Source organism: Heliconius melpomene, chromosome 3 (assembly GCF_056956725.1).
Source record: "Heliconius melpomene rosina isolate 202511_hmr_F chromosome 3, ASM5695672v1, whole genome shotgun sequence".
NCBI lineage: Eukaryota > Metazoa > Arthropoda > Insecta > Lepidoptera > Nymphalidae > Heliconius > Heliconius melpomene.
The window spans coordinates 1,840,389-1,854,199 of NC_140391.1; the positions used below are offsets into that span (position 1 = coordinate 1,840,389).

Consider the following 13,811-nt stretch of genomic DNA (forward strand, 5'->3'; position numbering starts at 1 on the left):
TTTTATTTCCCACCCATGTCCTACCGTCTACCTACCGTCTTTAATTTAATTAGGTACCTCGTTTATTGAAAATACCAAAATAATAAATGAAAATATTATACCACAAAATAAAAACAAATGGCAAAAACGGACTAAAAGGAAATAAAAATAACAATACATGAATTCTTTTAAAAACTAGATATTACAATACAATACTAGTATACATACTAGTACCGTATATAAACCCTTACTCTTGTACATTATATAAACATAATAAAGGCGGGCATTGAAATGAAACACATATTTACATGAAATTGTTGTATTGGGTGGTCACACGGTGTCGGGCGGTGCGGCGAGGCGCGCGGCGAGTCGCGGCGGCGGGCGCGGAGGCGGCGGCGGGCGGCGTGGCGCGCGTCGGCGGCGGCGCCAGCACGCGCCCAGCGCCAGCACGCCGCCGCCCGCGACGCCGCCCGCCCACCACGCGGCGCTGCTGCCCTCGGCCGGGCCCTCGCTCTCGCCTGTTTGGTAACCGCGGTTTTGTTTTCCATCGCGGAGATATCTCATACATCATTTTTATGATAAACGCGACGGGAATTGGACAGATTTGGGTGAACTTGGCTTAGTTGTTTGATTAAGCCAATTCGATGAAGACATTGGGGTAGTTTATGATTCCGATTTTAAATACCAATACTTCCTTCTTTTTTATACTGTTTTTGTCTTTAATTTTTGTTAAAGAAGAAAATATAGGTACGATTTGTTATTTATATGACAGACTTGAACTTATATTATTGTACTTTGTTACTTCTAATGTAGCATGAAACAAAATTATTTTTATCACCAGTCTGTCATATACATAATCTCAGAAATTTAGAAATAGTTTATTTTTCTTTGATTTAGTGACTTTTTTATGTTTTATTAATTGCATGCAATTTAACGTCTATTTTAAAAAGAGGAAGCTTCAACTGATGCAGGGTGGAGAAGTGACCGCTACTGGTAAAGATGTTTTGCAAACGCGTTTGATGAGCTGTGAGTGTTCATAATGAAGAAATATTACAAGTAATGGAATTGGCTATGAGGTTGATGATCTTATGATAAATATGAATAAGATTCGAAGATAGATTTACATATAGCTCCAATTGGTGAAAATGAAAATGAAAGAAGCACACAAAAAGCATAGATAAAACGCATGTCGTGCAAAGCAGAGAGCTTGAGGGTGAAGCACTGAAGCAGGAAAAGGGGTGGTATAATAGACTCACGTGTGCAGCGCCCGGTCAGTGCGGGGCGGCGAGCACAAGCGAGAGGACGACGAGCGCGACGAGCCTGACGTGACGAGCCTGGCCCGACGCCGCTGCGCCTGCGCACACCGCCGCGTCAGCCCGTTACAACCTCAACCACGTCAACGACACAAGCAACAAACAACAAGAGACAAGGCAACAGTTCCCATTGCGCCATATCAGTGATTGATTTTGTAACTGTTTTCCAATAATTTATCAGCTCGTTGAAGTGGAAAGTCAGAGATTATTGGGAAACATCTTCGCGAATTTCTTATTAGAAATACTTGTTCTAATTGCTAGTTCTGATGACTTTAATATTACTGTATAGTTTGGAAGTGAGGCAAATTGTCACAAGTATTTCTAGAGTTGGACGCGGCAGCCCGGGCCCTATAGTGCGATGACTCAATGCAAGCTTCGTCCCATCGGAATTTAGACCTAATTATCGAACATGACAACGATTGCTAAATCAGCTTTTACATCAAATATCTGCTACTCTCCTGAGTCATCACAGTATAATTGAAGGAAACAATTAAGACGAGTTTAAAACATCTATTTAAGTGGAGCATAGTTTATGGATGTAGAATGAGATTTTATGTTTTATGGAGAAAATTTAAAATTAGTATTTAAGGTACGCAGTTGTAAATAAAAAGATAAACAATCTTGCAACATCGTCAATATATTACACTATTGTTACCAACAATTTAAATTTCATCGTTCTAAACACCTACATTAAACATGGAAGTATATAAGAATATCCTCCGAGACAAAGATTGCATTGAACCGTCAATACTGAGAAGATAAGAGTACAGTGAGTGTACGTTATATAATGTTATTTAAGTTATATCATTTAACAGGTCTACAGTGTTTATACATAGTATCTTACAATTAATAGAAGAAAGCTGAAGTAAGCAGCAACAAGCGTTGATGTAACAAACAAATCTTTTTTGTTATTTTATAAACTTGAGCATATAATAAATTTAAATTAAAAAAAAATATCAATATTTTTTTACAATTAATTTTGTGCACATTATTTCTGAGCAAATAATAATACTGCTTACTCCGCGAATATCTACATTTTAAATGATTATTTTAATACCAATAATAATTTTGCAACGACAAAATGCAACTGTGTATATAGATACAAATATCATTGTATGTGAGATTGCAAAGTGCGAACAACATACGGACAACAAGTGTTCTATCTATAATGTGGATAAGAATTTGGAAATCTGTTTAAAATTTTATATAAGCTAAAATTGAAAAGCCAATTATATTTTAAAAACTTACAATGGTATATAGTATATGGTATAATCGGTAGCAATGGCTATAGTTCTCTACGTTCTACGAAAAAGTTTAATGAAACAATTATTTTAGGATAAAACACATGGCACCCAAAAAGGGACTAACCAGTCCCACGTTGGGTGCCAAAAAAATTCTAGCTTTTTTTATTTAATAAAATCCAGATTGGTCAAGTCCAGTCTACCGATTATATTAAAAAAAACATCTTAGTTTAAAAAGTCACACATCGATATGTCATTCAGCCTGAACCGTACATATTGTTGATCCATAAATTAAATAACTTCCTAAAATATAATTCTATTAAAGATATATGAGATAACTAGATAAAACTTTACCAATAGAACTACTTTAATATAATAAACTCTGTCTTAGTATTTAATATTTGTATGTAATAATTACACATTTAAATATAATATATAAGTATCTAAGTAATGTTCTCCATCAGGTGCGATTTGTGCGGGTGTCGGTGCATTACTTGAGGCAAAGTACTAGCCGAGTACCAGCACTATGTCGTGTTATATTGAAATGATCTGGTGATATGAGTGTTAGGCGTAAGCTAAGGCCTAATATATGTATGTATTTTTTTATTTATTTAATATACTCTTCTATAATTATGAGTTGGGAATGTTTCTCCATATTGTTTTATTAGAGATTGCAGGATGTAGATGTAAGAAGACATCATTATTTATGGGATAACGAAAGATCAGTCAGATCTGAGAGTCAATGTGTAATAAGCTCACCCTAATAAGCTTTTGATATTTGAAAGTATAAAATTAATAGTAAAATGAAAATAGCTAACAATACTAACACGAATATCAGAAGGAATGTTTTGAATAAGTAGGTATAATATGACCGTCTCCTTACTACAATTTTACATTTAGAAAACACTTTAAATTACATTTTGAACGAAACCTAAAACGTTACGACGACTTATTTCATATATACAGTAGAGTGTTGATTATCCGTACAAGGAAATAAGAATCGTACCGGCGTAGTAGTAGCTAGGATAATGGACCGTTCAGTTCGGATAATCGAGGCTATACTGTAATAAGGAATACACCCGATAGTAGAATACAAAAATATAATATCTGTCACACGTCGCGTGTGGCAACCTAGACTCCGAAAAGAAGAATAGGCCCCGGCCAGTGACAGTTGAGGAGGAGCGCCGTGAGGTTTTAGTGGGTGCTGTGGACGGCCTACATCCATGACACCCATATAAAAGACCCACCCATAAATTACGTCACACAAATTTCATGATTTGTGACCTCTCCCCTCCCCCTCTGAACTTATTTCTGATATACTCTAATTTCGTGTTTCAGTATTTAAATATTTCGTATATTTTAAAATGTGATATCACGAAATTTAACCCGTGTCACACAATTATTAGATTTCATCGACTCCCTCTCTCGCCCCTAAAGTGTGACGTAATTTATTGATGACCCCCTAAAAAGGGTTTCCTCACGATAAAACTAAATATACAGACTCACGGTACTAACAGTAGGGGGGTTTGGCGAGCGACTGTCCCGCGCAGTGCTGCAGGCCGGAGCAGGCGGCGCGCGGCGGCAGGCAGGCGCCGGCGCACGACGCCGCGCAGTCGCCGCCCACCGTCACCTCCGTCCAGATGGCGCGCCACCCGCCCGCGCCCACCGACTTGTCTGCTATTATGAATCTAGAAAATTCCTTTTGGTGAACATTCTTGATAGGTACACGGATTTTTATAACCTAAAACCTGAAGAATTAATTTCAAGAAGATATCAAAAAAAAGAGAATACTTACGATAGTCGAATGGAATTAGACGATGACAAATATTGCCAACGGTCAGACGGTGCCTTCTCACCACACAGCTCTAAGGGCGGTCCGGGACTTTCATACCACAGGCGTAAAACAGCAGCCGGGCAACCACGTTCTGTAAAAAGTAAAAAAAAACATGAATAATTTGTATTAATGTTAACAAAATAAAGTTTAAGTTTATTTGCCGAATAAAAGGAAGACAGAACTAATATATATTTTTAAACGTCACTAGTTTATGTAAAAACATTTGAAATATTATATTGAAGATGTACTGTGTAAGTTGAACGTTGAATTAAAACTCAAAACGTCTGCCTAAAGAATTTGGCCAAGTCGGAAACGGAGGTGTCTTAATGGGAAATACAGTGTCTTAACATTTGGTTCCCAGGATCCTCTGTCAACTCTGCTATGTGCAGAATAGAAAAGCAAAAAAGAATACCAACCTGTAAGATGTCCTTCAACAGCAAAATGATCAAAATTAATGAGCAATCGTCGTCCGGGGCGCGCCGTGATGAACCAGTTGCAGACGCGCGAGGCGGCGCCGCGGGAGGGCGCCTCGTACGGGAGGGGGTACCGCGGGGAGGACACAGCGCCCCACGAGGACCCGGATACATTACCACCACAGTCCCCGAATATTGATTTTGCCGGCTGGATATGAAATATCATTAATTAGGAATTACTGAAAGTACTTTAAACATTATAATGTAAGAATAAGAGTCCTCTTGTTAGGTCTACTAAGGATAATAATTTGACGGAAATTATAATTTTGTAATAATATTTTAATCATTAAATTGACTAATTTCTTAATAGCTATAAAATGCTATATGGTTTTTTTCTTAAGTTTTCCATATAGCAAATAGTATTAGTATTTCATCTCGTTGGTATTTCCCTTTAAAAGAAAAATGAAATCAAAAATGAATAAATACAAATGGTAACTTACTTCGAACACATATCTCGCTTTAAATCCTGATGCAACGGAATCATAATCAGTGTGCAAGGCAATAAGGAGTCCTAGGGCTCCACGCGGAGACTGCAGGGGTCCGGGCGTGGCAGGCCCACACCACCGCCCAAGCGGCACGCGGCTGCCCTCGCGGCCTGTCCACCACGCCTCCACCCAGTCTTCACTGCAGGTTGTTCCGCTGCAATATTGAATATTAAGCTTACTTATGGGGCTATTAATAAGTGTATCCCACATGTGTGTAGCAGTACAACCCTGCTGTAGCAGGGTGCGCAGAGAGGATCTAGTATCAATACACTCCGTTCTCCACTTTCCATCCGAGACATTGCGTATTGAGTAACGGAAACTGACGCCGCGCTTCGTCTTATTAGAGCGGGAAAATGACAAAAATCCAAGTGAAAAAGAAACCCACAATCATCGCATTTATAAATCTTGTAAACTACTGCACTACGAAATAGTCCTGATTGAGCTACGACAGCTTCTACAAAATTGTATATCGTTATATATATTTTTTGAAAGTAAAGATTGTATTCAGCTACATTTCTGACACTTATCATTTATTTGAATAAAAAGACTCAATTTAAAATAGGAAATTGCTATTTTATAATAAAAAATTAAGCATTTACCCATACAATCCAGCAGTCGCATTCCAAGAGTCGGCCCTCACTTTAAAGTGATCGAACACAACAGTGACCTGTTCGTTGGGCGTGGCCACCAGCGTGTACGTGCAGTTGGTGCGCGAGGGGTAGTTGGAGGGGTAGCGGGGGGAGTTGAATTCCCCTCGCTTCTTAGCTTCGGAACGATATGTGAACGCACATTCACCACCTGGGGCGGCTGTCCCTGGTACGCGGTATTCTAGAACAAAGATATAATGTTAACATCTAGAGCATAATTGGTGAAGGCTTCATGTCTATGTGCGTAAAGTACAGTTACGTTATAACCATGAGCACCGAAGGGTGTGTATCGAGCACCGATGAAGTTGATGACAAATCGAAAGACGAACGAGGTATATAGAGACTCTGGCTAACCCCTAGGGATAAAGCGTAAAACTAGAAAAAATTACCAGTCTCAAAAGTATATTTCGCCTTGAACCCTCGTCCCTGCAGCTCGCCAGAACTGAACACCATGACCAGTCGGGGCCCGTCCGAGAGCAGCGGAGGCGGGAAGGCGGGCGGGCCGGCGGTGCCCTCCCCACACAATTCTGCGTCGTGCTTATCATAAGAGTCAGTCGCTTCTTGACCACGTAAGTAAACTTTCAGATAGCCATCTGGGCAACCCCTGAAAATGTTAGATTTTTTTTATTATAATATTTTATATTCAATTGCCATATTTTGTGTTGTCTGTAAAATTGCCTTTTCATCTGATTTCTCATATTGATAGAGAATAAAATACTTGAACTACAACTGTAGTATTTTATCCTTGTCTTTATACTCACTCGGCTTTTGCTTGTTCTCCTTTTGGTATAGAAAAATTTTGAAACTCTAGCCGTACTCTCTCCAAATTTTGTGAATCTTGCATACCATATATAAAATATCTGAAATGATGAATAAATTAAAATAAAATAAAATAAACGAAAATCTTTACTTTTATATTCCCTAACATAAAGCAACAAAACTCACCTACAAACAACTTTTTGTATATAAAGGAATGGATAATTTGGATGGTACACGAATCCTGTAGATTCCTTTTTACTAAGAATTTTCTGATCGCACTCTGAGCCCCTAATGTGCTCTGCGTCGTGTTTACTTATAAAATCTGGAAATAAATAGAATTATGGAAGGTCATTAAGCTATATGGAAAAATGATTTTCCCAGAATTCAGAACTGAAAAATGAGGGAAAGCAATAAATGTCCAACAAGTATTATAATATGCTTTTAGCTTTATTTGAAATAAAATGTGTTGATTTAATATAAAATTTAGTATTACGACTGACTTGTACACCTGACGGTTTACGGGGGGCCCTGTGAGAATCGAACCAACAACCGTATAAATTATTCTAATTTCCTCTCTCTGCTACAGATCCGATTCGGCCTTGCTTCGGTGAGGTCGCACAATTGGGCTATTATATTTATTTCGATCCCTTGTCGAAGTGCTACTATATTTATATTAGTGTTGTGCTGCGGATTCCTGCGACTGCTGAGCTGCGTGGCGTCCTGCTGCGCTGCGTTGCCCTGTGGTTGCCGAGTCCCGCATCGCTCGTTTCCAGCGTCCGGATTGTTTGTTCAGTAAATGGATACACAGTTGTTTTTAGTTAGGTACTCACCTACCGTTCACCGACGGTAGATTTTGTTTGCCAAATATAGTGTAGTTTTAAAATACACACCCCGTCCCTCGCCGCAAGGTGAGGGGAGAGACAAAGTATGGCCGGCCTCAGTCGCTCCGAGCTGCTGAGGTACCTTGAAACGTTTCACGGAGAAACGTACAGCGCCGTCGTCAAGTTCGCGCAAACGCGCCACGACGCGCCAAGTTCGCCTAGCGCGCCCGATGTCGGCCCGGATGCCGATATGCAGCCTTCAGCTGCCGGCCCGAGCGCCGTGGAAGAGTCGATGCTCTCCGGCGGGCCCTGCGACCTCGGTGTCGCCCCGTCGAGGGAGCACTCCCGCGACCCCTCACCGATCCAGTCTGGTGAAGAGATGGAGGTGGGCAATTGCCCTTCCTCTGATACGGACAATGATGACGGTTTCGAGACCGTCGGATCTCGCTCGGCCAAGCGTAAGGCCAGGGCCCCTAAGGCCCCCCCCCCGCCCAAAAAGGCGAACAAGCCCGACGGCCGCCGTTCCCGCGCGAACGACTTAACGGTTTTCCCCTCCCCTGCCCCCGCCTCTGCGGTTGAGCGGGAAGAGGACGACTCCCCCCGCGCGCCCCGCGCCCCCCGTATTAAACCGCCGCCTCCTATTTATGTGCAAGAGAAGCACAAATGGGGCAAGGTGTCGCAGTGGCTCAATAGCCACAATGTCCAATATTCCACCGCGCGCTTAACGCAGGTTGGAATCAAAATCCAAGTTAGGTCTTCGTCGGAACACCGACAATTTACCTCTTTCCTTCGTGAGTACCAGATAGGGTACCACTCTTACGCCCTGGAGGACGAGCGCCAATTGCGTGTCGTTCTCAAGGGCATTCCCAAAGAGATCGAAGTCGATCTCGTGTTAGAAGATCTTCGTAGCAAAGGCTACCCCGTGCGCCAGGCGCACCGCCTATACAATTCTCGCACTAAAGCGAAATTCGACATTGTTCTTGTTATCCTGGACCTCACTAAGGAGGGAAAGGAAATTTTCAACCTGAGGTCGGTGTGTTCTCTCACCGGCATCAGAGTCGAACCCCCACATACGAGGGGTCTCATAGGGCAGTGTCATCGCTGCCAATTATACGGGCACTCTGCCCGCAATTGTTTCGCGCGGCCTAGGTGCGTTAAGTGCCTAGACGATCACGCGACTGCGGATTGTCCCCGCAAAGTCCCCGATCCCGCTGTGCCCCCAAGCTGCGTGCTATGCGAGACGCAGGGCCATCCCGCGAACTATCGCGGATGTTCCCGCGCGCCGCGCAGACGCACTAGGCGCGGAGGCAAAAAGCGCACCTCCAATAAAAAGGAGCCGGCTCCTACTCAATACGAGCCGGCCCCTCTCCCTAAAGAGAATGCGTGGTTTAAACCCGCACCTACACCGGTCGTCGCCCTCGCCGCGGCACCGGTACAGCCGCCTACCCCTCAGGTAGCGGCTCCCCGCCCCGCGCTCGCGCCTTCCGGCGCGACCGCGACCGCGCCCTTGCGCCCGACGCCTTCCCGCGCCGCGCCCGCGCCCGCGCATTAACGCGCCGCGCCCGCCCCCTCTTCTAACGCTAGCGACTTAGCACTTGTGCTAAGGTTCGCTAGATGTTTTGATTTCAAAGAAATCAAAGTCCTCGCGGCGAAACTTAGGAACACGAACGGTTCCGACGATCGCGCTCAAGTTATTATAGATCATATAGATCTCATCGAAGCCATTCAAGGCTTCGTCGCGGTTTAAATTTTTTTTCCAATGGCGGTCATAAATAGATTTACCCCACGGCCCGCTGACTCGCAACTCGCGCGTATTAAACCTAGAGCCCTGTCAATAGCGACCTTTAACGCAAACGGTGTCAAACGCCAGAAAGAGGCTGTGAGCGCCTTCGCGCACGCCCATCAATTAGATATCTTATGTATACAGGAGACTTTTCTTAAACCTGCTGTTCGTAGTCCTGGCATTGCGAACTACAGGTTTGTAAGAAATGATAGAGCCACCCACGGTGGAGGCACTATGATTTATTACAAGAAGAATTTACACTGTATACCACTCGACCCTCCGTCTCTCGAAGCAGCCGAGGCGTCGGTGTGTCAGGTATTCCTCACAGGCCATCAGCCTTTAATTATAGCTTCAGTTTATCGTTCGCCGTCTAGGCAATTATTAGAAAGCGACATTTTGGCGCTACTTAGTATGGGAGACTCGGTCCTTCTGATCGGGGATTTCAATTGCAAACATAGACTTTGGAATTCGTCGGGGACTAATGTCAGCGGCAAGAGGCTTCTAGCCTTCACAGAGAAATATAACGCTTGTGTTATAGGCCCGCCTTCTCCCACTCGCTTTAGTGTCCTCGGCACAGGCGATGTACTCGATATTGCCATACTTTCGAACGTTGCACTGTCGCAACGTTCAATAGATACCATTCTCGACCTAGATTCGGACCATCGTCCTGTCATTCTCAAGTTAGGTGACGAGCGCCCCTCAGGCCCTCCCACCAAAACAGTGGTCGACTGGAGGAGATTTGCAAAGCTCCTCCGTTCAAATGAATCCCCTCTTAAGGAATTAATACCTGGCATCGCCGACTCCGCGGCGCTAGCGATAGACGCGGCGAATAAATTTACCGATTATATTTTAAATACAATCCAGAGTTGTTCGAAAGAGGTAACAAACTTGCCCGACGGTAGGTTTGATATCTCAGAAAAGCTCAGGCGATTGATTAGACGCAGGAACGTAGCTATGCGACGACACGATACCTACCCGACTGACAACAATCGTAGGGAATTTTACAGATTAAAGAGGAGAGTTCGATTCGAATTCGAACTTCTGCGCGGTGAGTCGTGGGATAAGAAGCTCGAGGGGCTCGCTCCATCGCACCAGGCATTCTGGGCGCTGTCGCGAGCTTTTAGAGTCGATTGTCTCTCGACTATGCCTCCTCTAGTTAGGTCAGATTGTTCAATTGCCGCCGATGACACCGAAAAAGCGGAATGTCTCGCTGACAGTTTAGAGGCTCAATGTACCCCGAGTAGTCAGCCCTGCGATCCGAGCCACATTGCGCGTGTGGATTCCGCGGTCGCAGAATGGGCGCTGACGCCCCCGCAAGGGGAACCGCTCCGCCCGACCTCTGAAGACGAGGTCAAAGTCATCATCAAAAACCTCAAAGATAGGAAGGCCCCGGGGCCCGATAAATTGTCTAATAGAATGTTCAAGTCCCTACCGGCTCAGTTCATATCTCTATTGGTCATTATTTTCAATTCCCTTCTTAAGTCGTGCTCATTCCCCGACGAATGGAAGGAGGCCATAGTCATAGGCATTCCCAAGCCTAATAAGCCGCGGAATATCCCGTCCAGTTATCGACCTATCAGCCTTCTCAGCTGTTTAGGTAAAATTTACGAGAGAATCATTCTCGTTAGACTCTCAGAGGTGGTAGAGGCCGACTCTCTGCTCTGCAATGAGCAATTCGGTTTCAGAAAGAAACATTCCGCCATACATCAAGTCCACCGTGTTGTAGAGCATATAGCTCGATACAACCTTAGGGATCCTTCTCACAGCAATACAGCTGCTATTTTTCTCGATATAGCGAAAGCTTTCGATAAAGTCTGGCATAACGGCTTGATTTACAAGCTGCGCGCCGTTTACGGCTTGCCAGACTGTCTCGTACACATCCTGCGGGACTTTCTCTCGAATAGGTACTTTCGCTATAAAGTCGAAGGCACTCTCTCTTCCCCCCGCCTCCTCCGCGCAGGCGTGCCACAAGGCTCTACGCTAAGTCCTATCTTGTACTCGTTGTACTCCAGTGATATCCCGCTCACTCCGGGTGTTCACCTGGCTATGTACGCCGACGATACAGCCCTCTTCACAACCTCGCGTTGTACTATCCTATTAAAAGATCGACTCCAGAAAGCGGCCCGCGCACTCGATGAGTGGTTCCGCCAATGGAGAATCGAAGTCAATCCCGAGAAGAGTAAAGCAATACTCTTCCCTCTCAATAAAAATATTAGAGTCTCTACCATCCATCTCTTAGACAAACCCATTCCCTGGGAAAAACAGGTCAAATATCTAGGTGTCACTCTAGACTCTAGACTAACTTTCAAACCCCACATTACAAAAGTCTGCAATAAAGCAAAGTGCATTCTCAATAGATTATATTATCTCATAAACAAGAATAGTAAAATGTCACTTAGAAATAAGCTGACACTATACAAAGCTTGTATTAGACCTGTCCTTACTTACGCTTGCGTTGCGTTCGCGCACACCAAGCTTGCTCCCTTGCAAAAAGTGCAAAATAAATTCCTGCGCATCGCATCAGGTTCCCCCTGGTACGTGCGTAATGTTGACCTACATAGAGATTTTGAACTGAAATCGATTCACGAGCACTGCAAACGCTTAGCGAAGCGCTACTTTGAGCGCGCAGGCTCGCACGCGAACCCCCTCGTCGCTGAGGCGTGTAATTACACGCCTCACGCGATTCGTAGACGCCCGCGTAGCGTCCTCTTAGACCCCGATGACGCCATTACCGTAGCAAACGGCCCGTACGTAGGTAGGAAACACACTACACACGCACGACACACACACCGTCGTCGCCGGTATCGACGACGTAGTCTAGCTTATCTCACGGCCCGGCGGCGCCTCGGCGCCGTCGGGTCCAGCGGTTAGGGACCGTTAGCTCCCTTAGATTAGTCTAATTTTATCCCCCGGTCGCGGCTTCTGTGTCGCGGCCGGCTTTGCTTAGAATAGGGAAACTCCCAGCCCGCTCGACGACCGCAAGCCGAGGTTCGAGCCCCGCAGGGGGCGCCCTTGCGTCGTCGGCACTCCCCACAGGCAGCCACACAGTGCCTGCATATTTTCAGGGACAGAGTACCCTCTTCCCTACCCACCCGGTGTCGCTGTAAAGGCCAGTAAGGCTAACAGCATTAAAGTCAAGTCCGAAAAAAAAAAAAAAAAAAAAAAATCTCTCTGCTAACAAGACAAAGTGCGGCGTTGGATTTCGCCACTCTACACAAAATATCTCGAAAATTGGGCGGAAAGTGGAGAACGGAGTGACGGAGTGTCTAAGAACCTAGATTGCCTCTGCCTACCCTGTTATATGCGCTAAGCGGGATGCAGAGTGAAGCTTGAAAAAAGAAAAAAAACCAAAAAAAACTTCAGCAACTTACCTAATTTAACAAAACTCTCTGAAAACTCGAAGATACCCTTGAAACCGCGGTTCTGCGTGTTGGCCGATCGCGGCAAAGTATAGAAGGTGACTAGCAGGCGCTCGTCGCTCGAGTACAGCACTAGGTTGCGCTGCTGCCCGCAGTACGTGCCGATCACGGCCGAGGAGTTGTCGGGCCCGTCGTACACGCGCACCCAGTCGAACGGGCAGCTGTTCACGGCAAATTATGATCGATTATACGAAATATTTAAAACAAAACCTACACATAACATTCCCACAAAGAAAGACTACCTATTTTAAAATGGTTTCTTTTCTTTGTATAATAGCTACGTTTATTTTTTTATAATTAATGTAGAGAAGACTACTTTTACAATATTATTCTCTTGCATAACTTACTGAGGTCCGCCGAAGAACAGGTCGAAGTCGCGGAATTCTAGTCGAATTCGCTGTCCTGGATGCCCCACGAACTGATAATTGCACGTTGTGTCCTTGGGGTATACGCCGGGGTACGTCGGGGACAGCAGCAGGCCGGTCTTGCGCTTGCTGGCTTCGATCATGAACGAGCATAGAGTGTTCTGGATTGGCGTCCCGACCTCGAATTCCGCTAAAAATTTTAATATTCATATGGACTTGCGTTAAAATATGAATACGCAATTAAAATATGATTTGAAAGTTTTGATATCATGATAAAAAAAAAATTAAAAAATAGTCACTTATAATACAATCAAAATATTTTATAACATAAAATATCTCTAACATTTTTAAAGAGTTATTCCCGACATACAAAGACAGAAAAATATTACAGAAAATTTTAATAAAAAAACATAAGTCATTCCTTACAAGCGTTGATGAAACGGTAGGTTCCTGTGAAGAGCGTGGGCGGCGTATATGTATGATCTGTAAAAAATGCGAGCGCGACTGCTCGGTGAAGGGATACGCGGCGGCGTGGTGGGATCGGTCCACAGAAACGTCCACCGAAGGCGGAGTTGACCAGCTCGCCGGCCTCCAGGGACGCCATCTCCGAGTATATGTCCATGTGCTCGTGCATGCATCTGGATGAACCACCGTAGATATTAAATATTTTAATATTTAGCTAATTAAATGGT

At 44.3% G+C, this 13,811-nt stretch overlaps 1 protein-coding gene across 4 annotated transcripts in view; it reads right to left on the reverse strand.

The window, feature by feature from the left end:
* Positions 1–294: 294 nt before the first annotated feature.
* Positions 295–13,811, reverse strand: part of LOC146539815 (tolloid-like protein 1) — a 78,322-nt gene continuing 64,805 nt past the window's right edge. For 2 of the 4 annotated variants that reach the window (XM_085207540.1, XM_085207539.1), the window contains 12 exons: positions 13,546–13,757; positions 13,102–13,309; positions 12,707–12,915; positions 6,918–7,053; positions 6,734–6,832; positions 6,362–6,576; positions 5,925–6,153; positions 5,281–5,479; positions 4,784–4,988; positions 4,329–4,458; positions 4,049–4,221; positions 295–497 (listed from right to left, as the gene is read on the reverse strand). In XM_085207540.1, the coding sequence (XP_085063666.1) occupies positions 310–497; positions 4,049–4,221; positions 4,329–4,458; positions 4,784–4,988; positions 5,281–5,479; positions 5,925–6,153; positions 6,362–6,576; positions 6,734–6,832; positions 6,918–7,053; positions 12,707–12,915; positions 13,102–13,309; positions 13,546–13,757 (2,203 nt within the window). In that variant the 3' untranslated portion in view covers positions 295–309. Of the gene's footprint in view, positions 1,334–4,048; positions 4,222–4,328; positions 4,459–4,783; positions 4,989–5,280; positions 5,480–5,924; positions 6,154–6,361; positions 6,577–6,733; positions 6,833–6,917; positions 7,054–12,706; positions 12,916–13,101; positions 13,310–13,545; positions 13,758–13,811 lie in introns of all 4 variants that reach the window. The other 2 variants (XM_085207543.1, XM_085207542.1) reach the window with 2 other exon arrangements.